The sequence below is a fragment of the Erithacus rubecula genome (genome assembly GCF_903797595.1).
Source record: "Erithacus rubecula genome assembly, chromosome: 10".
Classification (NCBI taxonomy): Eukaryota; Metazoa; Chordata; class Aves; order Passeriformes; family Muscicapidae; genus Erithacus; species Erithacus rubecula.
Genome location: NC_136662.1, coordinates 25,561,548 through 25,586,446, shown reverse-complemented (window position 1 = coordinate 25,586,446; position 24,899 = coordinate 25,561,548). Strand labels below are relative to the sequence as shown.

Here is a 24,899-nt window from a genome sequence, read left to right as displayed (position 1 = left end):
AGGTTTCCCTGAAGTTTTACATGCTCCCCCTCTCCCCTTTCTGTGTAGCTCTGTTGAGAACTGTGCTGGAAAGCTGTACAGCTCTGAAGGAGCAGTTTGAAAAGTTGGTCAAATGAAAGCAACAAGTTTTTGAATTGAAGGCTCTCAGTGAGGAACTTGGCATTTGTAACTCATGCAAGCGGAGGCAGCGAGTGACCTGATCAGAATCCAGAATGCTGGAGGACGTGTTTCTGATGGCAGCATGGCTAATGGAGCACACGTGGGTGCTGCAAGGAGCTCTGCTGGCTGAAAGTGGATCAGCTGCAGGCAAACATCTTGGAAAAGTCATTATAGCAAGATTTTATTTTTCTCTGCCCCACCATTGCTTTGCCAGCTTGTTTTTGCCCCTTGTCACCCTGTGGCCTTTTGGTTTTAGAAGGTGCTGGAGAAATGGGGACATTGGGCAAACAAAAAATGTGTCTGTGTAAGTGCAGCAGCTTGTCCTGCTCAGTGGGCAAAAAAACCCCAATAAACAAGTGAAGAGATGACCAGACCAAATCTGACGAGAAGCAATCCAAAATCTTCAGCTGAAATTGATGATTTGTCAGTTCTGGTGGTGCTAAGGGGAAGTTTTTTGAGGAGATGGGAGGTATTTTGACCACTTTCTTCAGCAACCATCACATCTTAAAGGCAGAAATCATAGCACAGTGGTAGGCATCAGCTCAGGTCTCTCTTCCATTGACAAATAAACCAAATCAACCAACCAAAAAAACCCCAAAAACCAGTGCAAGCAACAAAATGGAGTTTTTGCCTCAGCAGTGTTCTCTAAACAAAACTGGGGGATAGGTGGTTGAAATGTGGGCTGTAGAGCTCTTATCTCTCATGGTCAGCCAAAAGCTTGGTTCAGTCAGGAGCCTGTGAGGGAAGGCAGTGCTGCCTTGTCAGACCTTTCTTGTTGCTCCAGTTCCTGTGCTGCAGACTCATGGTGGGTACTGGTGGACTACGGCTGTGAATATTTATTGCTTCCCTTTCTAATCTTTATGTGCCTTTGACTACCACAACATCCTCTGGAAAAAAGCTCCTCATTTTAATTACACAGTGCATTTTTCATTTTTGGGTTTGGATAGGGTGTTTTGTAATACTTCTTTATCTCAGAGTCTGGTTTGAACAAAAATAAACAAGCAATCATTCAGTATTTGTCTCTTTAAAATTACCCAAGTAAGTTACACAACTTTGGTGTGTCTCTCTCTTTTGCTTTCTCTCCATATGGAAAGGGCAGGACTTGTGCATACAGGGAAATACAAGATGTGAATATTGCCCATCTCTGTGTTCAGCACACCCTGACTTGACTTTGTAAACTAAACCCAACCAATCAAAATAAATTCAGAATAAATCAGTGGTGTGAAAGATGTCCTGAATATTTCGTATGTTCCATTCACAGCGAGTCCTACAGGGCAAGGATTCCTCGTCACTGGGGGGTTTATAAATGAGAATATCTGAGTTTCCAAGGGCAGAAGGAAGTCCTGTCAGCCCACCCTGCCAGGTGGTCGAAGCCCCTGGTGCCTGTGTGAGCTGCCTGTGTAATCCCTGCCTCTCTCCTCCTTGCTGTCTGCAGGAAGATCCGCAAGCTGCTCTCGTCCTCGGAAGCCAAGCGAGCGGCCAGACGCCCTTACAAGCCGATTATCCTGCGGCCCATGCAGGCGGTGCAGCTGCGCCAGCCCATGAACGATGAGCCCATCATCATCGAGGATTAACGCCACAGCCTCTCCTCCACTACCTACTCCAGTTTCCATGGCTACAGCATTCGGCTAACTGTTGAAGAGAGGGAACTTTGGAGGAACTGTTTTGCATCTTTTAAACCCTTAAAAGGAACTCAGCCCTGCTCTGAGCCTCTGACCACAGACTGCTCTCTCTCTCTCTCTCTTGCATTCTCTCCTATCTTTTTTCTTTTTTTTTTTCCTTTTCTGTTTTTTTTTTTTTAATTGTTAGTAGCCTCTTTTCCCTTTTGCTTCTACCCCTTTTGTAGAAGGGGGAGGGAAAGTAAGTTTAACTTATTAAGAGAATGTGGACTAGTACTTTTTAGCTTTGTTTCCTCTTCTGATGTACGAAGAGCTAGAACCCTTCATTTTGTGACTGAGCTCTCGTTGCAAAGCCATTTTTATGAGGCTGTGTTGTAAGATATTTTTCTTTCTTTTCTCTCTTTTTTTTTTTTAATTTTGTGGACGGTGCCATTTTTTTATTTCATTTATATTATTTCTTTTGTAGATAAATTTCCAATCTTTAACTGATATTTGAAAATAGGAGCTGAAAGCCAGCCCCAGGTTCAGCCAGTTTTCTTTGGTCCTGTCCCTTCTGTTTTTTGGATCATTTTGCACAGCCAGTTGTGCTCATGCACAAGACAGACCAACTCAGGCTGAGAAAGGAGTGAGCTAAGAACTGAAGAACTTTGCAGAACATTACACTGACCTTGTGTGCAGTGGAGCCAGGCTGCCAGAGTTAGGTGTCCTTACTCTAGTTGCTCCCTGGGAGATGTGGCCTCCCAGTAACCAGCAGTTTTTTGCGTGCTGCCTTCTCTGTGACATCTGGGATCCTACGTGCTGTTAGGCCACCAAGAGCCAGCAGTAGGCCCAGCAAAGTGTAATGAATTGCTTTGCTCTGGCTCCAAGAGTCAAGTACACCAATGCCCAGGGACATTTTGCTTAGAACTCTGAACCTGTTTGTGCATCAGTGCTTTTGGACACGTTTCCCAGGATGAGACCTGGTTTCTCTTTAATTGCGTTACTGTATGTTTCCCATTTTGAAGGGACTTTAAATTACAGCCGAGTTTTCATTTGAACACATTGTGTCTGAATTTAAGTGGTTTTTTCCCCCTTTGACATTTCTTGTGTTTGAGGTTTTCTTGCATCTCTTGAACTTCTTACGTATTTGCAAGTCTGTATAATTTCTTTTTCATATGTCTTCTCATGGCAGTGCATTTGCTGGATGCCCTGCTCGGTTTGGAAAGGATGTAAACTATCATTTGCAACTTGTGCTGATCTGTACATGTACCTGCCTCAAGCAGACACAGCATGTAATAACCCCCAAGTCATTCCATATGTGTCAGCAGTGAGATGAGCCAAAGTTGTATTTGGGTTATCACAGTCCAACCGTGATTCTGTGCAACTCTGCTAACCCGCCGGGTTAGACGGAAAGGAATCCCCACAAAATGAAAACAATTCAGTTAACTTTACTTAATAAACCTGGAAAGTGAGCTTTTGTGAAACATCTGCTTTTTGTCTCTTCTGAACCAGCTGGGTTCTGCATCCCTGGGGCACACTGTGCCTTCCGTCCCATCCCACAGCTTGTTCTGCTCTGTGCCAGCAGCACCCTTGTACAGGGCAAGAGGTTGAGTCACACTCAGTTTGATTCCTCTCCTGTGCAGTTTAAACATTCAGCAGCACTTCAGAGCCCTCTCCCTCCCTCCTCCTCCTCAAACCAGCAGCAGATGCGGGGCTGGGCTCTGAATGCTCCCTTTGTCCACAGCAGCTCCTGGTCCTGCCCCTGGCATGTGGCAGAGGGACATCCCTGGAGGTCAGCAGCCCAATCCAAGCTCTGCATTGCTCTGCCCTCCAGGATGGGCTCCCTGTTGGCTCTCATTGCTGCTCAGGAAGGGTAAGATTTACCCGTGCCCTGCCAGGTCTAAGTGTACTTGTGCTACAGGTCACTTAAAAGTGGAACAGTACAGCTATTCCTGAAGGATGTGCTGCTCAGGAAGGGCACAAAAGCCCTCAGGCTGTGAGCAGCACCAGTGACCATTATCAGTTTTACTTTGTCACCATCACTCCTCAGGGTTAACCCTGTGTGTGTGAGAAACACTGGCTGCAGGAGCGTTTTGTAACTCTTCTGTCTGTGAGGGCAAGTGCTCGTGGATTCCTTCCTGCAGCAAAAGGAAACGTGGACACAGCACTTGGGAAATCTCTGTGTGAGTTGGCCCCTGCTGTGCCTGGGGTGGCACTAACCTTGTTGGGTGGCACCTCATTAGGTGGCACCACGTTGTCCAGCTTACCCTGATTTGGGTGGCACATGGTCACAGCTCTGTCTCTCCCATTTGCAGCCTCTTATCTAAACATGGGTCCTATAACTAAGGTTACTGTGGCTGTTATCCAGTTTACTTTATGGGTTAATAAGGTGAGGAATTCATTTTAACTTGCTTTGAAAGGCAGGTTTAGGATTCAGGGCTATCACACACTGTCTTGGGGTTACTTTAATAATGGTACTTACTGTAAGGAAATGGCAGCAACCCATCACCCAGTTTTTTAGGTCCACCCTACCAGTTTTCAGAGGATTCAAATCCTCTCTAAATGATACCATACAGTGGCTGGTGTTGCTGATATGCCTGTTGTATTTAACATTCAGAGATAAGGGGAGATTTCCTTGAATAACCACCCTCATACCTACCTACCCCAGAAAATAGGGATGCTGACCATAGCCTGACCCTGCCCCACAGCTGCTGCTGTGCTGGGGATCCCAGGGATGGGGAATGGGGATGAGCTGAGGAGCCTGGGAGATGGGGATGGGCTGGGAATCCCTGGGGATGGGGATAGAGAATGGGGATGAGCTGAGGATCCTTGGGTGGGGATGGGGATGGGCTGGGAATCCCCAGGGATGGAGATGAGGATGAGCTGAGTATTCTGGGGGATGGGGATGGGAATGGGAATGAGGATCCCCAGGGATGGGGATGGGGATGAGCTGGGAATCCCCAGGGATGGAGATGAGGATGAGCTGAGGATCCCAGGGGATGAGGATGGGGATGCTGCTGTGCTGAGGATCCTGGGGATGAGCTGAGGAATCCCCAGGGGATGGGGATGGGAATGAGCTGAGGATCCCAGGGGATGGGGATGAGGATGAGCTGAGGATCCTGGGGGCTGGGGAGGGGGATGCTGCTGTACTGAGGATCCTGGGGATGGGGATGGGAATGAGCTGGGGATGCTGCTGTGCTGAGGATCCTGGGGATGGGGATGGGAATGAGCTGGGGATGCTGCTGTGCTGAGGATCCTGGGGATGGGGAGGGGATGGGAATGAGCTGAGGATCCTGGGGATGAGCTGAGGATCCTGGGGATGGGGAGGGGATGGGGATGGGAATGAGCTGAGGATCCTGGGGATGGGGAGGGGATGGGGATGAGCTCTGGGTGAGCCCGGCCAGAGGCGGCTCGGTTGCACCGGGAGCGCGGGAGCCACTTGGGGGTGCCAGCCCTGCGGTTTCCAACAACTTAAAAGCTTTCTTGGAGCAGCTCCAGAGATCGCTCTGGGAGTGAGTCCAGGCGAGCAGAGAGAGCACAGCCTGTGCTGCCCTAGCTCTGAAGGACCCTTGGTGTCCTTCAGCAGAGATGCTGGGTTCTGATGTGCAGTGGCAGACTCCACTGGCCTGTGTTTGTAGCAGCCTGGGAGGAGGGGCTGGAAGATCCCTCCAGATCCCAAGGAAAATGCTGGCTCTTGGGAAGTGCAGGGAGGGGAAGGTTCAGGCTCTGACCTCTCCAAGCCCGAGGGTCACTCTCTTACTAAGCCTCTCCTCTGCATTCACATTCCTGTGCTGTTGCTGCAGGATTGCCTTTGGTTATTCACCCTCCTGCTCTAGAGCCTTGTCAAAATAGAACAATGCCCATAGAGCTGGGGCAATGTCCCATTTTCCAGGTCCCTGCCTCCCCTTGCTTCCCACCTCCTGAAGAGCCCCTGAGATTGATCCTCCCCCTGAGTGGGGAGGAGAGGCTGGAGCTGGGAAGTGCTTGCCAGGCTTGCTGGGATGTAATAATTTTTGCCACATTCATATGGGTATTTTCCCTTAGCTGTGTGTCCCTGGCATCCCAATCCTTTGGTGCCTCTGCCCTGCAGAGGTGGGAGCAGATGTGTCCCAGGCTCAGCTGTGATCCCTGCTCACGTGGATGGAGCATGCTGCCCTCCACACTCACTGCCATGCTTGCAATTTTACAGGCTCAAAAAGAACCAGGAAGCTGCTCAGGAAAGTATTTTAAAAACAAAACAGAAATCTAAACACTCTACAATACTTGATGCCAAAATGCTTTTGTTACTTTTTTTTTTTTTAAGTTAACTTTGGTATTTTGGGGGCTTATTTTTTTTACATTGCATTTTAGCAGCTCCCTGTGATCTCTGCTTTTGCTGCTGTAGCATGAAGGCAGCGGCCTGACTGTAACAGCACTGATGAAACAATGTGAAAAAAAGCAAAGTATGACCAAAACTAACAATTCCAAACCTGGCATTCCTGCTGTGGGAGGAGGGCTGTAACCAGGACACTATTGGAGAGTTGTAAAGCAAAATACACGCTGAAATTTTCTTTTGAAATGGAAATTTGGAGCCGGTGCCAGCTCTGCTGCGGGCTCTGGCTCTCAGTGCAAGTGTTACACAAGCCAGACCTTGGGAAGCTGGAGAGGCTCTTTGGGATGGCAGGATTGCATCATGGGGGAGCTGCTTCCCACTGCCAGGAGGAGGAGGGGGCACTCACCTGCTCACAGGGGGCATGGGATGAGTAGGGGCACGGGAGCTGTGCCAGCCTGGGGAATTTCTGGGAGGAGCACAAATAAAATCTGGAAGATCTTGACTGTAAGGAGAAGGAAACTGAAACTTTCATTTGCAGGAACTGGACCCTGAATCTTTTCTGTTTTCCTTAATCTATCAAGAGGGCACAGACTTAAAAACACCATTAACCCAAATAAGCTTTGGCAGCAGCATTAGAGGGAGAAAGCAAAGAACACTGCAGAAAGGCAAGTTGAGGCATGGCAGCCCTGGAGCTGGTGAGAGAGGGTTTGTTTGGGGTTTTTCCTGTAAATGTAGTCAGTGCCTTTCAAGGTGAGCGTGCAAGAGCCAGCAGTGATGGGATCTGCAGAATGTGAAGGTGTCTTGAGTGTGGGTGGTGTTTATGGCCCTTCCCAAGGGAGGAGAACACAACCCCCTGTCCCTCCTGCCCTTGCTTCCCTCCCTGGGGACTGACAGGAAGGTTTTGCCTTGCTTGAGCAGCTTCAAAACCTGGTGGAAGACTCAGGCTCTGACAGTCACATTTCACCCATGCAGGAGGAAGAAAGCTGCCTCAAGAAAAGACACACAGTAAATTCAGATGGGTTGTGGGGCTGGGGCTTGTCTCCACCTCTTCTTCAGCCTGGAATAAAGTCAGGGCAGGTCAGGGTTGAAGCACACTTGATTCCTGCCCTGGGCTTTGCAAGTTCATTCACCACATTCCTGGAATGAGAATGAATAACATAAATTCAGCATCTTTCTGCAGACAGTTTCCTCCCTTCCCTCCTGCAAGGGGACTCTCCACCTGGATCCAGTGCTCTGTGGGATGCTGGCAGCGTCATGGGGAGCAGATTTACAGGTTCTGGCTGGAGGGTTTCAGCCAAGCTGTGCTCGTTCAGAGATTTTCCATCTGAGCAGGAGTGAGTTTGTTCCCCCTGCCTGTGCTTTGGCTGCCCCCAGGCAGGACAGGAGAGAGGTGAATGTGGATGAGCAGCCAAGCTGGCTTTCCCTGCATCCCAGGAAGATGCCCAAACTGTCTGGTGGGAACCAAGGCCAAATGCATCCTGGTGGGTGGGTGGTGCTGAAGGAGAAGATGGTGCTGTGGGGACATCCATGAGGTGCTGGATTATGTGTGTCCAGTCCCTCCCTTCCCCAGGGGCTCACTGGGAGTGTCCTGGCCGTGCTGTGCATGTGGGGCACAGCCCCATGGAAGCTGGGCAGGCTGTGCACGCTTTTCCTGCTGCTGTGCTGGCCCTCAGAGCCACACTGCACCCTGGCCAGCCCTCTGTGACCTCTGCCCACGGCATGTCCAGGGGGGCCATGGGACTGGGAGGGCTTAATGACCAACTGCCCTGAGCTGAACTTTGCCACTGCAGCCTGGTCTGAGCACAGCCTGTTCCTTGGGTCACCCTTTCTTTCCCTGGAAAACCTGAGGGAGAGCCTCTGGTGCCAGCTACCCCCAGCCCTGGCCGCTCTCTGCAGTCTAGACGTGGGTTTGAGTGCTGTGCTCAGGTCTCTCCAGCTGTTTTCCTGCCTTTTCTCGGTTGGAGCATCAAAAAACGAGTTTTCAGGCACTCACGGAGCTCTGCATCCTCGGCATCTGCCGGGATCCTCAGCGGCCACAGCCCCTCGGGGACAGCGGGGCCATCCATCCCAGATGGCAAGGACAAAGGGATATCTGTAAACCCGTTTATCGCAGGCGTGACGGCGCTATCGGCGCTGCCCGATAACGACAGGGGCCGGGATGCCTTTTAAAGGAGAGACAGGAGCGACAAGTGCCTGGCTGGAGCTGCGGGGCCGGGCAGCTGCACGGTGGCATGTGCTGCCTGACGAGCCCCAGCCCCTGCCAGCCTGTCCTCTGCTCCTCCATCTTCCTGCTAATCCTCCCTAATCCCTGCGCTGGCCTCCGGAGCTGATCCTGCACAGCAAGGCTGGGTACCCGGCAGTGTGGCTGTCCCCTGTGTGTGTGCCTGTCCCCCAGCCCAGCCAGCCCCGAGCTCCTCCTGTTGGGGACACATTTCCCCTGGTCCAGGCAGGGTGCTGCCCTGCTCATCCTCCCACACATCCAGGAGGGCTCTGCAGAATAAATGAAATAAGGGATAAAGTCTTCTGCCAGGTTTTGTGAAAGGCTCTTTCTCTTCCATCCCATCACAGGGAATGGCTCCCAGCCCGTCAAGGGAAGCCCAACCACTTTTTTCCATGAAACTCCTGCCTAATGCAAGGATCTGAGGCAAAACTGGTTTTAGCTGGGTGGCTTGTGGGCAGCAGCTGTTCTTAACCACCCTGGTTGTGGGCTCTGTCTGGGACACAGGAGTTTCAGGGGTGAAGAAAGAAAAGTGCAGTGTGTCACCCTGGGGTGACCTTGTCACAAGGGACAGAGGGCCCTGGGCATGTGGCTGCACCAGCCAAGGGTCTGTAGCCACACAGGGATCACTGATCTCTGGGCACACCAAGCCCAGAGAGTTTTGCAGGGGGCTTTCCCATAACCTTAATAAATTTTTTTCCCCATAACCTTTTTTATTTTTTTTTCCCCTTAACCTCTTCTTGCCCTGTAACGAATCCAAGGCATCCCAGGTGCCAGAAAACACGAGAGCAGAGGAAGGCTTTCCAGCCCCAGCTCCCCTTAGGAGCAGCTCTGTCTGGGTCCATAAGTTTTTGTGGTATTTGTATCTGAATGAAGAAAAAAAGAGCTGAGGAGAGTCAGTGTGGGGAGGGGGAGAGAGGTGAGCCAAAGGAGAGGCAGCCTGAGGGAGTTATTCCTTATTTATTCCTCACTTTCCCTTAATCTCCGTGCAGAGCTCTCTGCTTGACCCTCCCCAGGCAGAGGTCCCAGCCTTGCACCTCTGGCTCAGCCCCTGGGCAGGGATGGGGCCCTCGAGTTTCTGATGGAAAATGCATCCTTTGGTGAAAATTATTAATGTGCTGTCTGGGGATAGGCACAGCGGGCTCAGGGGTGTCCCCCACCACCCCCCTGACCCCGTGCTGTGCCCCCTGGCTGGCCCTGCCTGTGCTGTCCCCACAAACACCCCAGGTGCCAGGACATCCCTGCCCTCCGTGCAGGAGCACGCCGAGCCTAAATCGGGGGAGATTAAGACACGACCAGCTAAAGCCACTTTGCTCCTGAAGCAGCATATCCGCTTGGGATTTAGCGCATTTGCAGGCAGGGATTCACACCTTTAGGTGATTTGTCTTAATTCCCATCAGCCCGTGAGTGTGAAAAGCCCTTGGCCGGCACCTCCTGGGTGCTGGTCCTGCAGCGTGGCAGAGCCTCCCTAAACAGGGGGAATGCAGCCTCCTCCCTCCTTCTCCTGCCCCAGGGCTGGAACAGCAGCTCAGGCTGCCTCGGAGTGTGGGGGATTTAGACAGGAGACCCTTGTCAGGATGTCCCCTCAGTGCATGAGACAGGAACTGCAGGCACAAGGATGCTGTGATGGCATCTGCCCGCTGCTGCTCTGGGGTGTTTTAGGGCTGCAAACACCCCGGGTACCACAGAAGGACTCACAGGAGCTGCCGTGGTGCTGTGCTGGAGCCTTTCTGGCCTTCCAGAAATCCACAGCTCCACAGATGCCCAGCTCCTGCCCTGCCCTGGTGGCTGCAGGCCTGGGTGGGGGACACTGGCTCCCGGGTGGGACTGAGCCCCTCCCGGGGGCCGTGTGGCCACCTGCCCCCGCGCAGGGACCCCACAAAGCCGCACATTGTTGTGACAGCAGCTGGCCGGGGAGTGACAGGGATGCCTGCGGGGCGCACGGGAGATGCAGAAGCCGCTCTCGGGCATCCCCTGCCCCTCCGGCCCCAGCGTCACTCTGTCCCGGCCCGGGGCTGCCCCCGCTCCGGGGCAGCTGCAGAGAGAGAGGAATTCCGTGACAATGGCGGCGGAGCAGAGCCCGGCTGATGAATAATGCAGGGCAGATGTCCTGTTTACCAACACGCAGCTCCGCAGCCACGGGCTCTGCCGCCAGCCCGGGCACCGAGGGGCTGCCCCGCCTCGCCGCGGCTCCTCGAGTGTCCTCGCCGTGCCTTCACGGCTCCCTGAGCATCCCTGAACATCCCTGCGCATCCCTGAGCAGCCGGAGGGGTTTCCGAATAGGGGTTCCCATGGCAACCCAGCGGGATGGAGTCGGGGATGCGGGCGCTGGGGCGGGGACGCGGGGGATGGGGGGACGCGTCCGACCCCGCTCTTGTCCCGGGGGCGGCTGCTGGCCGGGCTCAGCCGGGAGGCTCCTGGCCGCTGCTTTTGGGGCCAGTAAAAAAAACCCCAAGTCGCGTCGCTCAGCTACAACCTGTTTATTATGGAGGTTTTTTTTCCCAAGCAAGGCAAGCCGGGAGCACTCGAGCTCCGACTTTGGGGATGGAGACAGGGCAGGGGCTGCTCTCTCCGCTGCCGGGCCCTGGGCTGGGCTGGAGCCGTTCCGAGCCGTACCGAGCCGTACCGAGCCCGGCCCCGCTCGGCCCCGCCCCGGCTCCCCCCCGGGCGGCGGTGGGCGGGGGCCGGGCGGAGCGGGGCGCACGGCTCGGCACATCACAGCACGGCTCGGCACGGCTCCGCTCTGCTCTCCCGCCATGGCATCCAAGTGCCCCAAGTGCGACAAGACCGTGTACTTCGGTGAGCGCATCCCCTTCCCGCATCCCCGGCTCCTCAGAGCTCCCCCAGCGCTCATCCCCGCCTCGCCCTTCCCTGAGCCCCGGTGCCCGCCTGCCCTTTTCCCCACCGGGATGGACCCGCAGCTCGCCCCGGGGCTCACCCGGGGCTCCCCCGCTCCTTGTCCCCCGCGGCACCCCCGGGTGCTCTGCCCCGCATCCCCGGGCCGTGCTGGGGGCACAGAGGGTGTGGGGGAGCCCCGGCTGGGGTGTGTGCCCGCCCCTGGGGTGGCTCCTGTCCCCAGGCACCTGCTGGCTCGGGTCAGGGCAGCGCAGCCCGCCCCACACGGCCGCTATGGGATGGGGGCTCCCGGCATTGGGGCGGGGAATTTGCCAGTGGCAGGTGCAAACAAAACCTTCTCCCCGCCGCTTTCTTTGATTCCCTGCGAACCTGGCCCCAGGTGTGCGCTCACCCCTCCCTGTCTCGCCTCGCTGCTGGGCGAGCTAACGAAGGCTTTGGGCTTCTACGGGACTTGTGCAAAGGCGGCTGCTGGGCTCGGAGGTGCTCTCAGCGCGCCTGGGCTGGGTTAGGGCAGCGGGGAGTCCCTGCCTGGGCTTGTGGCTGGTCTGGGAAGCGGGGCTGGCGTGGCTCTGTCAGGCTGAGGCTCGCAGGGAGGTGGGAGCAGGGGCCGATCCTTGGCCCTGGTGCCCCCTGACCTTCGGCACTGCTCGGGATGGCTCTGGGGATGGATCCAGAGCTCCAGCCCCACGGGGTCCGGCTGGCCTGGCTGCAGCCCTCCCTGCCCATCTCCCCCCTCCTGCCCTTGTTGCCTCGGTGTGTTTGTTTGGTGGAGAAATACCAAAGGGTCCTGATGATGTTTGAGCATTGGAGGCATTGGTGCTTTCATTCTTTTCCGGCCATCTCCAAGTAAACACAGGGAAATAGGAATTTGCTGTCTTCCTCCTTTAAATAAACCTATTTGTGTGTGGGTGGGAAGGGCTTGGCCCCTCGGACGTCTTTCTTTGTGTGAATCTTTTCCTTTTTAAGCAGAAAATACTGCTTGCCCGGCCAGCTGGGCACTGACCCGGGGGCAGAGCTGCTGCTCTGGCTCCGGGGATGAGCCTGCCCTGCGTGGGGGGGTCCGAGCTGGGCTCAGGGGCCCCAGCCTTGCTGGAGGAGGAGGAGGAGGCCAGGCTGTGCCAGGAGGAGCCCCCGGCAGTGTCCGTGCTCTTTTTCTCTCCCCGTGCCCTGGGGATTTGTGTCTCCTGAGGATGTGGTCTGGGGGGAGCAGGGCTGTACCCCTGCCCTCTGTTTGGGTGGGTTTCTGTGGGTGCAGTGATGCCTGTCCCAGTCCCTGACCCGTTTAGGTACCTGAGAGAGACCTGGGCAGAGGGGATGGCGGTGAGCTGAAACGGGAGCAAGCCCAAAAAACTTCTCTATGCTCGGAGTTGAGATAGGCTGGAGCATGTCCCTGTTGATGTCTTGAGCTTTCCCTTGAGGAGCCGCCCCGGCTCTGGAAGAATAAACCTGAGCCCGTTTATTCAATGCATGAAAGCGCCATGCAGATTGCGAGGATCGCGGGTTTTCCTCCCGGCGGGACGGCGATGGCAGCTCCGCGCCCGGGCTTTAGTGTCGCTCCTGAATTCCCGGGGCGGTGATTCAGGGATTCATAAAGCCCCGCTTGTTCGGGAGGCTGTGCTGAATGAGCGCTGGCAGCCCGGGCTGCCCGGATGCCTGGGATTGCAGCGGGTCATGGGTGAGAAATGCCGCCGGCTCCGGGGTACCCATGGAAAACTCATTTCCAGCGCGCCTGTTGCTTCATGCTCCCTGGAAAAATCCAGCGGGCTCCTCCCTGTGCAGTCGGGAGGATGTGGGCGTTTCCTGAGCTACAGAATGAGCTTTTTTCCTTTAAAAAGCGCAGGGAAATATAAAAATAGATTTTTGGCCTTTTTTTTCTATTTTTTTTTTTTTTTTCAGAGGCGGTTAAGGTCTGTGACATTGTTTCCAGGAACGGCTGGGGCTAACTTTGCTGCCTTGGACGGAGTGAATGTTTAACTGGAGGGTGCGGGGCCAGCTCCCATCCCGCGCTGGCAGGTGGCAGCGGGCTGGGTTTGGGGTTATCACTGCTGGCAGGAAACTCCGGAGGGACCAGAGTTCTGCAGCCAAACAGCCACACATTCCCGCGGCTCCCTCTCGCATTGCTGAGCCTTAAATGAGTTTTGCAGGGTCACCGGGAGCCCCGGCCAAGCCTTTCCGCCTCCCGTCCTTTCTTCCCAGAACAGCGGGGGATTGAGGCAGCGGGGTTTTTCCTGTTTTCCCATCCCAAGCACGAGGCAGGCACCAGCCCCAGGGATGCAGCCAGCACACGTGCGGCGGGGTCCGGCCGCGGGTGGTTTTTGGGGAGCTGGCTGCACGTGCTGGGGAGCGTGAGGAATGGTGGGAGGCTCTGCTTGTTTGGGAAGCAGGTGGGAGTCACTCCGTACCCCCCACCCCAGGCTTAAAACTGCTCTCCAGCGTGGGTTTGCCGGTGGAATTCCAGAGGGGGACTGAGGACATCCAGCTGGGAAGCGAGGAGGGCACAAGCCCTGCCTGCAGCAGATACCTGGCCCCAGGTGTGGGGCACAGCCAGGTGAGGGGTGCTCTCCCTGCACAGCGCATCGCTGCCGGCTCAGCCCGGCGAAATTCAAGCTGCAGAAGCCACTGTGCAATTAATAAGTAACTGCTGTCGTTGGCTGCAGGCAGGGAGATGGTGATGGGGCAGGAGAGGCAGGAGGGCTGGATTTCCACGGCAGTCCCTAACAAAGGAAGCAGCTCAAGTGCAGCGTCGGCACACCCAGGGCTGGGAGCTGCCTCCTGCCGGGTCTGGAGTGTGACAGGACCTTGCAGAGCAGTAACTAAGGATGCTCCACTTCCTGCTGCCTGCTCCGAGCCCTGCCGATGGGAGGGATGCCTCTGTGGGAAGTTGAAGAACAGGCTGATTAGCATTAGTTTTTCCCTCAGGAAAAAAAAAAAAAGCACAGAAAATGGTGGGAGTGTGGAACAGGGCGGTGTGAGGGGTGGGTCCCCTGCTCTTGTGTCCTGGCTTTGCTGGGGCTCCTGGCAGTGTGGGGCTGGCACTGGCAGCAGTGGGAATGGGGCTGCTCCTGGGGCTGTGGGTGCTGGAGGTTTGGAGCTGGCAGGCAGCTCTCTGCCAGCCCAGGGCTGCTCCTGGCTGACTCAGTTTGGTGTCTGGATTACAGAGTCCTGCACCCTTGTCCCAGCTTCCAGCAGTCAGAGATCCTCGTGTTCCCATCCTCCCTCCAGGTCCCTGGCAGGAGCACAGGGATGGGGAGAGGTGAGGTGATGGGACTGGGAAGGAAAGGCAAGGAAAGGCAGAATGGGAACGCCCAAGCAACAAGTAATGGAAAATCTGTCACCGCAGTGTTGCAATCCGAGGCACAGCCTGGAGCATGAGCCAGGGTGCCACTTCTGCCTGGGGTGGGATGGTGGTGCCCTTGCTCCTGCCAAGGGCCCCGAAGCTGCCAGGAAGGTGATGGAGGGAGATGGGTACTGGCATGGGCATGGGGAGAGCTGTGGCACCATCCTGATGTGTGCTTGCTGGTGGGGAGCACCAGTGCTGCAGCCCCAAGGGAGACCTGAACATCCTGGTTAAACAGAGAGGTGAGGGGCACTGTGACAAGCTTGGCTGCTCCAGCATGTCCCAGAATGCTGCTCTTGCTGAAAAGGGCCAAGGAACTGTCTTATTCTCCCAGCACTGCCTGCCAGAGCTGACATCTCAGTGTGCAGAAGGAAGGAACAGTGTGCACTGAACCAGCAGCTGCCCAGGGAGTGGTTTGTGTGTGTGTGCCTGCCTGTGCCCAGCTCTCACTGGCCCCTCTGCCCTGGCTGTGAGCAGGGAGGGTCTCTGATTTTTCTGCTGGTGTCCCCCAGCAGTGTGAGCTGCATCCCCTGTCCCCCAGGGTCCTGCCTGCCATGCCTCACACTCAGGGCTGCTGTGGAAAGCAGCTGATTCCCTGGGCTTAGGATCAGCTGGAAGCACTGCTGATCGTCTCCAGCACAGACACAGCCCAACCTCAGATGCAATCCATTCAGATGCTGCTTGGTGAATCCCTGTGGAAAACGGAGAGGAACTTGCTGGCCCTGCAAACCAGAGGGAGAGATTGGAGGCTCCTGGCCAGGGAAGTGCCTGCAGTAGTTGAGGCTGTGCCAGGGGAGAGGCAGGGAGCAGCAGGGTGGACAGGAGCATTGCTGTGCATCAGGGCTGTGCCTGGGAGCCCCCGAGTGGCTCAGACACTGGGGCAGACCTTGTCTCTCCCATGGCTGCAAGTGGAAGCCCCCCTGGGATATTCCCTGCTCTGCTCTGCAGCAGGGCCATGCTGAGCTGGCTTTGTTGCACACTTGGAGGGAGCCCAGCGAGCTGGAGGGCTGCCTTGCCTTCCCTTGCTGCAGAGAAGCTAAATATACATGTTTGGCCACAAATCAGGGTGTGGGGTGGGGGAGAGGAGCTGCCCCAGGGCAGGGCTGGGCAGGGGCTGGGGGGCACAGGCAGACACTGGGCAGGGGTTGAGGGGCACAGGCAGACACTGGGCAGGGGCTGAGGGGCACAGGCAGGCTCTGGGCAGAGGCTGGGGGGCACAGACAGGCAGTGGGCAGGGGCTGAGGGGCATAGGCAGGCTCTGGGCAGAGGCTGGGGGGCACAGACAGGCACCCCAGATGCTGGGCATGCAGCATGGCTGGGTTATGGCCTGGCATGGCAAGGACAAGAAACCCTCAGCCTGTCCTCCCACCTTTTCCATGTCCTGGCCTCTTGGTGAGGAGCTGGGGAAAGGATCAGTCTGCTGGCTCATGGCTCTTGGCTTTGTTTGCAGCCATTTACCAGGCTCCTCTGCTTGCTCTTCTCTTTCTTCATTCCTTTGTGTCTGCAGCTGCTTTGAAGTACATCCACAGGCAGGCTGACAGCATCCCTCTCTGCCAGGGGTGCCTGTCGCTGGATCCCTGTGGGGATTTGGCATCCTCACTGCCAGCCTTGCCTTTGCCAGCCCTTCCCCTGCTCTCCCAGGGCTGTGGTCGCATGGATGGGCGCAGCCCAGCCCTTTGCAGAGACGCAGCTGCAGCTGAATAAGCCTCCCCCTGGGAGCAGCACTGACGTCAGGCTGTGGAAATACCTGTGCGAGGGCTTGGGGCTGGCACAGGAACTGCGAGGAGGGATGCTCCGCTCCCATCCCGAGAGGATGCGCCCACCTCCGGCCGTGCCAGCGCTTTGTCTGGGCACGGAGGGGAATTCAGGGCTGGGCACTTTGTGTCTAGGGCGGGGCTGCTTTGGAGCCATGGGATCAGCCTGCCTTGACAGCCCCCTGGGCAGTGTGGGCTGCATCCCCCGCACAGAGCCAGCCCAGCCCGCTGACCTCTCCTCGGGGGGTTCCCTAGGTTTATTATCCATGGGCACCCCACACAGGGCTGGCAAACCCCTGAGTCACACACGCTGTGGCAGAGGCCAAATTCCTGCACCCTTAACCTTGCCCTTCCACGGGGTGCTGGTTTAAATCCGGCTGTGTGCAAGAGGGGAGTTCAGCGGCCAGAGCAGGATGTGCAATGTCTAAAAACAGAGGAAAGACCATATATATATATATATATATCTGCTGCAATTGTGCCCCTTCCACTTGCCCAGTTATCTTTAGAACGAGAGGAGAGAAGCAGCAGGTCAGTTTTAGGATATAAGCATTAGCTTGCTCTTCTCTTTCCTCGGTGTGACGCTGAGAGCACGGGGAGTGGCCCTTGGTGGCACAGGCTGGGGCAGTGCCACGTCTGCCCTGTGCCACCACCCCTGCTCCCTGCCCAGAGCCGGGCACAGCCCGGGATGCTCCCCCGGCAGCAGGGGGATGTGGCAGAGCCTTTTCCTCCGGAGCTGATGCAACAGCGGCGCAGCTGCGGCCGAGTGACAGGAAATCTGGGCGCTGGTCCCTTCCCTGCGCTGTGATTTATGCGATGCTGCTGCCCTGGAAATGGGCTGGGGTGGCTCCAAGCTGCTTCCTCTGCTCGGTGCGAACAATGCCTTCTGGAAAGGCATCCCGGCTGTGCCGCTCCCGGCTGCATCCCCCGGGAATCCTTGTTTGCAGCCGGAGGATGCCGGGCCGGCCTTTGGGATGCATTTCTATGGGAAGGCGGGGGCACCCCCGTGGTTCCCGGGCTGTCCCGGTGCTCCTGGAGCCTCCTCCCTGCTCCATGCATCCCTCCTGCTCCGCGTGGCTCGGGGATGCATCCGACAGGGAGGAGCAAGGATTTCCATCTGCTGAAATGTTCTTGGGGGGTCACTGGGGGAGCAGGAAGGAGCTGGTGGGGGCTGTGGCCAGCTACAATTGCCGTGTCCTCTGGAAAACATCCGCCGGGAGTTTCCTCCCTGCTCTGCAGCCTGGCGCTGGGTCGGGGCAGGGGGGAGCGCAGCCCGTGAGTGCATCCACTGTGACAAAGCCCAGCGGTTCTTTGGCCCCGAGCCCCTGGCTCGGCTTTCAGCCCATCACGCTCCGTTTCCCTCCCTGGTCACCCCGGGGAGGAGCTGGGAGGATGCAGGGCTGCTGCAGTGGGGGCTGGGACCTCTGTATTGCCCTTGCTTTTTGGGGATACCTGGGGGCTGCTCTCCCTGCGACTGCCTCTCTGCTCCCAGGGGCAGATGAGGGCTGCAGAGGAAACGGAGGGCAGCTCTGGCCCTGGTCCTGGCCCCTTCCTCGTGTGGTGACTGGGGAGACATGTGCCCTCCTGAGCCCCCGGGCTTGCAGCCAGCAGGGATTAGCCCTGGCTACCTTGGGCAGGCTCTGGTGGGGCATCCCTTTTGCCCTGCTGTCTGCTCCTGCCCGGGTTTGGCTGATCAGCAGGAGATAGATCTGGAGTTTTTCCAACTGATGTGAGTCCCCACAGGCCATTTTCCACGTGCTTGCTTGGGGACACTCTCAGCAGTCTCCTGTGCAATGGCTCTGGCTCTGCCCCACTGCCCCTCCCACCGCCGGCCGTCCTGCTTTGCACTGGACGGAATTTTTGGGTGGTGATGCCATTGTTTCGGCTTATCTTGGCCTTGTGGCACGGCCCGGATGCAGCTGTTTGCCTTGGGTGGAGGGTGGCTCCGGCAGCCAGGACCTGCCCTTCGGGGAGCTCTTGACCCCCATCTCGACGGGGTGCACACAGGTGACATTTGCTGAGGTGCTGGGGACAAACCCAGCGTTGCACAGGAGGTCTCACGGAGCGGGGCCGGCTCCGGTTGCGCTTTCAGTCGCTTGTTAAATATTTTATTTGGCTCTCCTGATTTAGTTTTACGGTGGCTTTAGCGGGCTCACGCTGTTTTCCAGCTGTCTCTGCACATGTGCAGGGCAGAGGGAGGGCCAGCAGGAATCCGTGGGGGGCACAGGGTCGCTCAGAAGCTGGGAGGGAGAAGGGATGGTGCCAGGCTGGGCTGAATTTGCCCTCTTGATGCCGTTCTCAGTGCTGGCAGTGACTTGTGGCCATGCAAGCACGGTGGCTGTGAGCCCACCCACACATTGTGCCTGTTCCCAAGCTGGGGGAGAAGGGGACGGGTGTTTTCCAGGGCCAAATGTCCTCCCTGGGTGGCAGTGCAGGCTGCTTGTCCTCCCCTGCTGCAGCAGCATCTCTGGAGCTGCAGCTGAGGGTGTGTGCGTGGGGGGAGTGTGGCTGCACGGGCGGGGTGGGCATGGAAACGCCAAATATTTGAATGGGAGTGAAGTCATCCCGGGTAACGTGGAGGGTAAAAATAGACACGGGGAGCAGGGAGAGAACGCTACCGTAGCTGGACCGGCGCGTGGGAAAGCGGCCGTGGGATGGCAGCTGCTGGTGTCCTGCTGTCAGCTGGGATGGCCTTCATCCTCTTCTGAATGGCTGGGGCAGTGCTCTGAGGGGTCAGAGACTGGGGGCTTGTGCCCAGATTGGCTCCTGTTTCCTGATGTGCACAGTGTGCAGAGCCCTTTGTGGGCGAGTGCAGCCCCTCTGGGGTGCAGCCCCCCCATAGTTCCCACAGCCCTCAGTCCCACAGGGGCTTCAGGGGGTGCTGGGCACGGCTCACCCCTCTCTCGTGTCCCCTGCAGCTGAGAAGGTGTCTTCCCTGGGCAAGGACTGGCACAAGTTTTGCCTGAAGTGTGAGCGCTGCAACAAGACCCTGACGCCGGGTGGGCACGCTGAGGTAAGGGCGGGCAGGGTGGGCAGGGGGGAGCTGGGGTGGGAATCCAAGAATGGGGCTGGGGGATTCAAGAACAGGTATCTGGTGCCATGTGGGGCGTGCAAACCCAGCAGAACAGGCTGTGACTGCTGCTGTGTGCTCTGTGTGCTCTGGTGCACAGCCCTGGGTGAGCCACAGAGTGGTGCTGGCACCACGTGTGGTGTCCCTCCTCTGTCACCCTGAGATCCCAGGCAGTTGTATGGGGCTTGGCATGCTCCAGGGAAGCAGCTGAAGCTGCACACACTGGGCAGGCTTGTTTGGGCGTTTCACAGGCTTTGGAGGGGTGTGTGTGCCCAGAGCCTGTGGTTACAAACACCAGGAGTGGGGAATGCCTGGATTGCCGTGGCAGTGAGAGCTTGGTGCTGGTGCTCTGTGTCCTGGAGCCTGTGCTGGGCTGTGATGCCCCTGTGTGAAGGCGCCACGCTGGTGGTGGCAGCTGCTCAGGCTTAGGGACACAACTGTGTTTCTGCTGAGCGGTGTCCCCGTGTGACACCCTGGGTTTGCACAGCACCTGTCATTCCACAGTGTCACCAGCTCCTTAGCCTGGCTCTGGCAGGGACAGCCGTGCTGGTGGCCCCCAGCCCGTGGGGAAGCAGGGCCTGCCCTGCCAGCGAGGTGGATCTGTGCTCCAGGCTGGGTAAAGCCCAGATTTGCTGCTTTTCCATATAAGGTTGGGTTCTGTTCCCATAGGGGATGGCAGCCAAGCCCCACTGACTGTGCCGAGAGCAGATTTGGCCCTTCCCTGCTGTTCCTCCCTCCTTTTGAGGAGGCTAGGTTGGAAAGGTGTCCTGGGGAGACCAGCCAAATATTTACCCTCCCCTCTGGCACGGTAAAGCTGTGAGCACACTCACATTTATGCCTTGCAACATTTTGGCCATCGCTCCCCCAACCTCACCTCTGGCTGTCCCAGCACCTCTGCTCAGCTGCCACCCTGCCCTTGGTGGGCAGGGAGCCCCTGCCTTGCAGAAGGGTGGAGGGCAGGGGCACAGGGCAGCAGCAGGGCTGGGATGCTGAGCGGGGCCACGCAGGACATGGGATGGGATCCTGCCTGCTCCCAGTGGGTTTTCCAGCCAGGCCCTGCTGGCTGGCCCCCTGCCCCAGCCACAAACACTCTTTCTTTTCTCTTGGAGTGGGTTCCAGCTGGCCCATGAGCAGTGGCTGTGGGGAGTTCCGGGGTTTATCGCCTTCCTGTGATAAGGGCCCCAGACGATAGCAGGTCCATGCAGCTGGGTTGGGCCTCTCATCCTGGCCCAAGGCAGGGAAAGGCAAAGCTCAGAGCTCCCAGAGTGGGCTGGCTGTGCCCTGGGGCTGAGGAGTGAGGTGATGCCACATGGGCATGGAGCAGCCCCTGCACAGCAGCCCCAGTGGGTGATGCAGGAGTGCTCAGGGGGGTTAGACCCAGAGCTGGGGGTGTTTTAGGGTGTAGGCATGTATGTGCTGGTCTCTAAACAGAGGATGAAGGTGCCCCATCCTCATGAAGGGAGCCATGGTGGCTGCTCAGCACCCTAACAGTGCCCTCTCTCTCTCTCCCCAGCACGATGGGAAGCCCTTCTGCCACAAGCCCTGCTATGCCACGCTCTTTGGCCCCAAAGGTAGGTCTGTGTGCCCCCTGCCCCTGGGGCTGTGCTGGGCTGCAGCAGGGGCCACGTCCCCTCACCCCACAGTGGCTTCAGCAACATCCCAAAAGCCAGGCTAGCGTGGGCTGAGCATTGAGCCAGCAAATTGCAGTCCCAGGCTGCTGTCTGCTTGTGCAGAGGGAGGGAAGAGCTGCTGGAGGGGAAGGAAAGAATCTGACAGCTGGCCTTTTATTTTTTTTTAATATTTATAAAACCAAATTCCCATTCAGACAGAAGGTGGAGTTACTCTCCCATCCCAGATGTGGTCAGGAGGCAGCAAGCCAGGGCTGACACGTGCAGGCTGGCTGGGCAGGGCTGGGGGAGGTGGGACAGGGCTGGGGGGACAGTGGGCAGCCCAGGGCTCTCAGGCAGCCCCTGTGTGCCCCTGTGCAGGGGTGAACATCGGCGGGGCTGGCTCCTACATCTACGACAAGCCGCAGATCGAGGGGCAGACGGCTCCGGGACCCATCGAGCACCCCGTGAGGCTGGAGGAGAGGAAGGTGAATGCTGCACCTCCCAAGGGACCCAGCAAAGGTGAGGGGCAGGGCAGGGCAGAGCCACTGTGTTTGGTGATGCTATGGCTGCAGAGTTGGTGTGTGGGGTCCTCCCCAGCTGGCTGAGATGTGCTCCCATTTCCCAGGCTTGTGTCCTCTTCTCTTCCAGCCTCCAGTGTCACCACCTTCACTGGGGAGCCCAACATGTGCCCACGCTGTGGCAAGAGAGTCTACTTTGGTAAGGTGGCCAGGGGGCAGTGTGTGCTTGCCTGGGTGACATGGCCCCATGGGGCTGGGCTCCATGCAGGAGCCCTGGGGCATGCAGAGAGGCTGGGAGTGGGATTTGGATCAGACAGGGGGTTGTGGCTGCAGAGGGATGACCCTTCAGGGATGGTTCCTCTTGGATATACTTTGCTTTACTTGCATTGTGTCCCCTGCTGTCACCTCCCACGTGGTAATTGCTGTCCTCAGCCATCCTGTGTCACCTGCTAGCCACCAGAGGGGTGTGGGAGGCTCCCAAGGGCTCTCCTGGCATTTTGTGGTATCCCCATGGTGAATGCTGCCCTCAGCATGTTGCAGGGGGCCGGTGTGACCCTCTCTCCTTGTCCTTGTCCCACTCCAGCTGAGAAGGTGACCTCTCTGGGGAAGGACTGGCACCGTCCCTGCCTACGCTGCGAGCGCTGCAGCAAGACACTGACCCCGGGGGGCCACGCTGAGGTAAGGGGGTGCCAGCCTCAGGTAAGGGGGTGCCAGCCTCAGAACCCTGCCTGCACACCTGGGGATGCAGGGGGGCCTGGCTGGGATGTCCCAGGCCATCCTGGTCCTGGAGGTGTCCCAGGCCATCCTGGTCTTGGCTGAGGTGTCCCAGGCCATCCTGATGGGACCTTTGCAGGAGGGCAGGGCTGGGGGGAGCAGCCTAGCCAAGTGCTGGGATTTTTGGGGAACAACAAGAGAGGTGTTCAGGCAGGTGGACACATCCTGGGGACAGGATTTCCCCCAGCCCAGGTGACAGGATTGTCTCTCTGCCCCCACAGCACGACGGACAGCCGTACTGCCACAAGCCCTGCTATGGGATCCTCTTCGGGCCAAAGGGTGAGCACTGGGGGCATGGAGGGTGGGCACCCAGCCCAGGGACACCTGCCCTGCCTTGGGCCACCCCTCTCAGTGCTCATGCCACCACCCAGAGGGGACACCTCCCTGCAGCATGCCCCTGCCCTCACCCTCCTGTTTCTTTCAGGTGTCAACACCGGAGCTGTGGGGAGCTACATCTACGACAAAGACCCCGAGGCGAAGAACCAGCCCTAGGCAGTGTCCCCAGCTGTCCCCACGCTCTGTGCCCCTGTACTAACCTCCTGCTCCCACCTGAGCAGAGCCTCACCAGGCTGGCCACAGAGCTGGGCCCTCTCTGCTGTCTCTACTGCTCCGGGCAGGACAGCCCTGCCCCTGGGTTGTTATTATCATAGTCTCTAATATAAGCTTCAGTGTTTTAAGGCAAAGGTAGAAGGGATCTCTGGTGGTTCCCAATGTGCTCTGTCCTTCCCAGCCCTCCCACCAGCCCTCCGAGGGTGGGGGGCAGCAGGGCTGGTGTGGGCATGGGGATGGGGGGTGCCATGGGAGGGTGCTCTAGGCTGTCCCTCAGTGCTTGGGTTTGGGGTGAGGATGCCCTGTTCCTCACCAGCTGCTGGAGGTGTGGGACACCTGGAAGCACTGCCCTTCTCCTGGTCCTTCCCAGGCTCCATCCCTGGGTCCCACCACTGGCCCTGTCCACTGTTAGGTCTGGCACCTCCCTGCATCCCTGTAGTTGCACCAGGCAGGTGCCCAGCCTGCTCTGTGGGCTGGTTCAGGTTGGTGCCCCCCAGCCTGATGCCTCTGGGGGCACCTGGCAGCTGCAGCCCTGGTGGAAGGGGCTCTCCTCTCCCCTCCCCACCTTTGGAGGACAGAGCACATTGGGCTGGTGGCCTGGGCAGCAGGACCCTCCCCTGCTTCCCAGAGCCGGAAGGTTTCTCCTCGTTGTTTATTTATAAGCAGTTGTAAATGTGCTCCTTGCTTTGGAGAATGACACGTGCCCCCCATCTCACCCGTCCCCCTGTGCACTCCCAGCCCTGCTGCTGCCCAGAGAACAGGAAGGGAGCTGGGGCAGGGGGCCCTGGCTGCCAGCACCCTGCTCCCTTCAGGCTCCCTGCGCTGCTGCAGGGCTGACTTTTGTTATTCGCTGACAATAAAGGTTTTGAGAGATGTGTTGTGCAGCTCAGCTCCTCCGGGTGGAGGTGGGGGAAGGTGTGCATGTCACACAGCATCCCTGGGGTTCCACAACAGGGAGGGAGCCTGCTGCTGTGGCTGCCTCCTCCTGGGGCCGGGCTGAGCAGCTCCAGTTGTGCCCTGTGAGCACAACAGGCTTGTAGGAAGCTGTGCTGACCCTGCAGATGGGATGGGATCCATGGGATGGGATCCATGAGATGGGGTGGGATGCATCCTTCCCAGCTTTGGGGAGTGGGAAACAAGTGGAGAGAAGTTAAAGAGCAGGTGCCATTGTTCCCCCCAGCCTTGGGCTAGCTGAGCAGGCACAGTGCCTGAGTGGGGCTGGCATGGGGAAAGCTCAGCCTGGCAGCAGCAGGGCAGCAATGCACAGCCCCTGTGCCCAGGCAGACCCCAGCCCTGCTGCCAGGCCTGGCTGCAGACATCATCCAGCTATTCCCCTTTGGAGCTGGGTGTCTGGAGAGCAAGGCACGGAGCTTTGGGCTGCCAAACCAAACACGGCTTCTGGGAACCGCTGCTCGGGCTCGTCCCTTCTGTCACGTCCTGGCAAGAGCCCCTGGGGACCCAGGCATCCCCCTGGCCCCGTGTGCTAGCACAAACAGAGACAAACAGAGACTGCTGAATGCAGTCCAGCCCAGCACTGCTCCATTGCCCAGCAGAGGGGCTTGGCTGCCAGCCACAGCCTCTGCCTTGCTCCCTGCCCAGGCACAGCTGCAGGACAGGCACAGCAGTGACATTCCCAGCTCAGGCCAGTGGTTTATTTGCAGGACAGGCACAACAGTGACATTCCCGGCTGAGGGCAGTGGTTTGGGTGCAGGACAGGCACAACAGTGACATTCCCGGCTGAGGGCAGTGGTTTGGGTGCAGGACAGGCACAGCAGTGACATTCCCGGCTCAGGCCAGTGATTTGGGTGCAGGACAGGCACAGCAGTGACATTCCCGGCTGAGGGCAGTGGTTTGGGTGCAGGACAGGCACAGCAGTGACATTCCCAGCTGAGGGCAGTGGTTTATTTGCAGGACAGGCACAGCAGTGACATTCCCGGCTCAGGGCAGTGGTTTATTTGCAGGACAGGCACAGCAGTGACATTCCCAGCTCAGGGCAGTGGTTTTCCCCGCTCCAGCCATCCCTGGAGCCTTTTCCCGGGCGCCCAGGGCTCGCAGCTCCGGGTGGGGAGCGGGCTCCGTGTGTCCGTGTTTTGCTGGGGTTTCCATAGACACCCGACCCCGCGGATGCTTTAGGGACAAGGCTGCGC

At 57.8% G+C, this 24,899-nt stretch overlaps 2 protein-coding genes across 4 annotated transcripts in view; both read left to right on the top strand.

Annotated features, from left to right (window-relative positions):
• MTA1 (metastasis associated 1) overlaps positions 1–3,243 on the top strand; it is a 73,843-nt gene extending 70,600 nt beyond the window's left edge. For all 3 annotated transcript variants that reach the window (XR_013775320.1, XM_079314155.1, XM_079314154.1), the window contains one exon: positions 1,595–3,243. Coding sequence is in view for 1 of the 3 variants with exons in the window: in XM_079314154.1 (XP_079170280.1) it covers positions 1,595–1,733 (139 nt within the window). In the remaining 2 variants the exon portion in view is untranslated. The remainder of the gene's footprint in view (positions 1–1,594) is intronic.
• A 7,689-nt stretch (positions 3,244–10,932) lies between these two features.
• Positions 10,933–23,625, top strand: CRIP2 (cysteine rich protein 2). Its single transcript, XM_079314181.1, has 8 exons — positions 10,933–11,086; positions 19,150–19,244; positions 20,815–20,872; positions 21,290–21,430; positions 21,560–21,628; positions 22,013–22,107; positions 22,425–22,482; positions 22,628–23,625. Exons 1-8 carry the CDS (start codon positions 11,044–11,046, stop codon positions 22,693–22,695), a joined length of 627 nt encoding a protein of 208 aa, XP_079170307.1. The 5' UTR covers positions 10,933–11,043; the 3' UTR covers positions 22,696–23,625.
• The last annotated feature ends 1,274 nt before the right edge of the window (positions 23,626–24,899 follow it).

Bases quoted from the DNA above. Each gene is read 5' to 3' on its own strand.
- CRIP2 (XM_079314181.1), top strand. From the start codon at position 11,044: ATGGCATCCAAGTGCCCCAAGTGCGACAAGACCGTGTACTTCG. The intron at 20,873-21,289 runs GTAGGTCTGTGT...GCCCCTGTGCAG, and splicing joins CACGCTCTTTGGCCCCAAAG to GGGTGAACATCGGCGGGGCT. The intron at 22,483-22,627 runs GTGAGCACTGGG...TGTTTCTTTCAG, and splicing joins GATCCTCTTCGGGCCAAAGG to GTGTCAACACCGGAGCTGTG.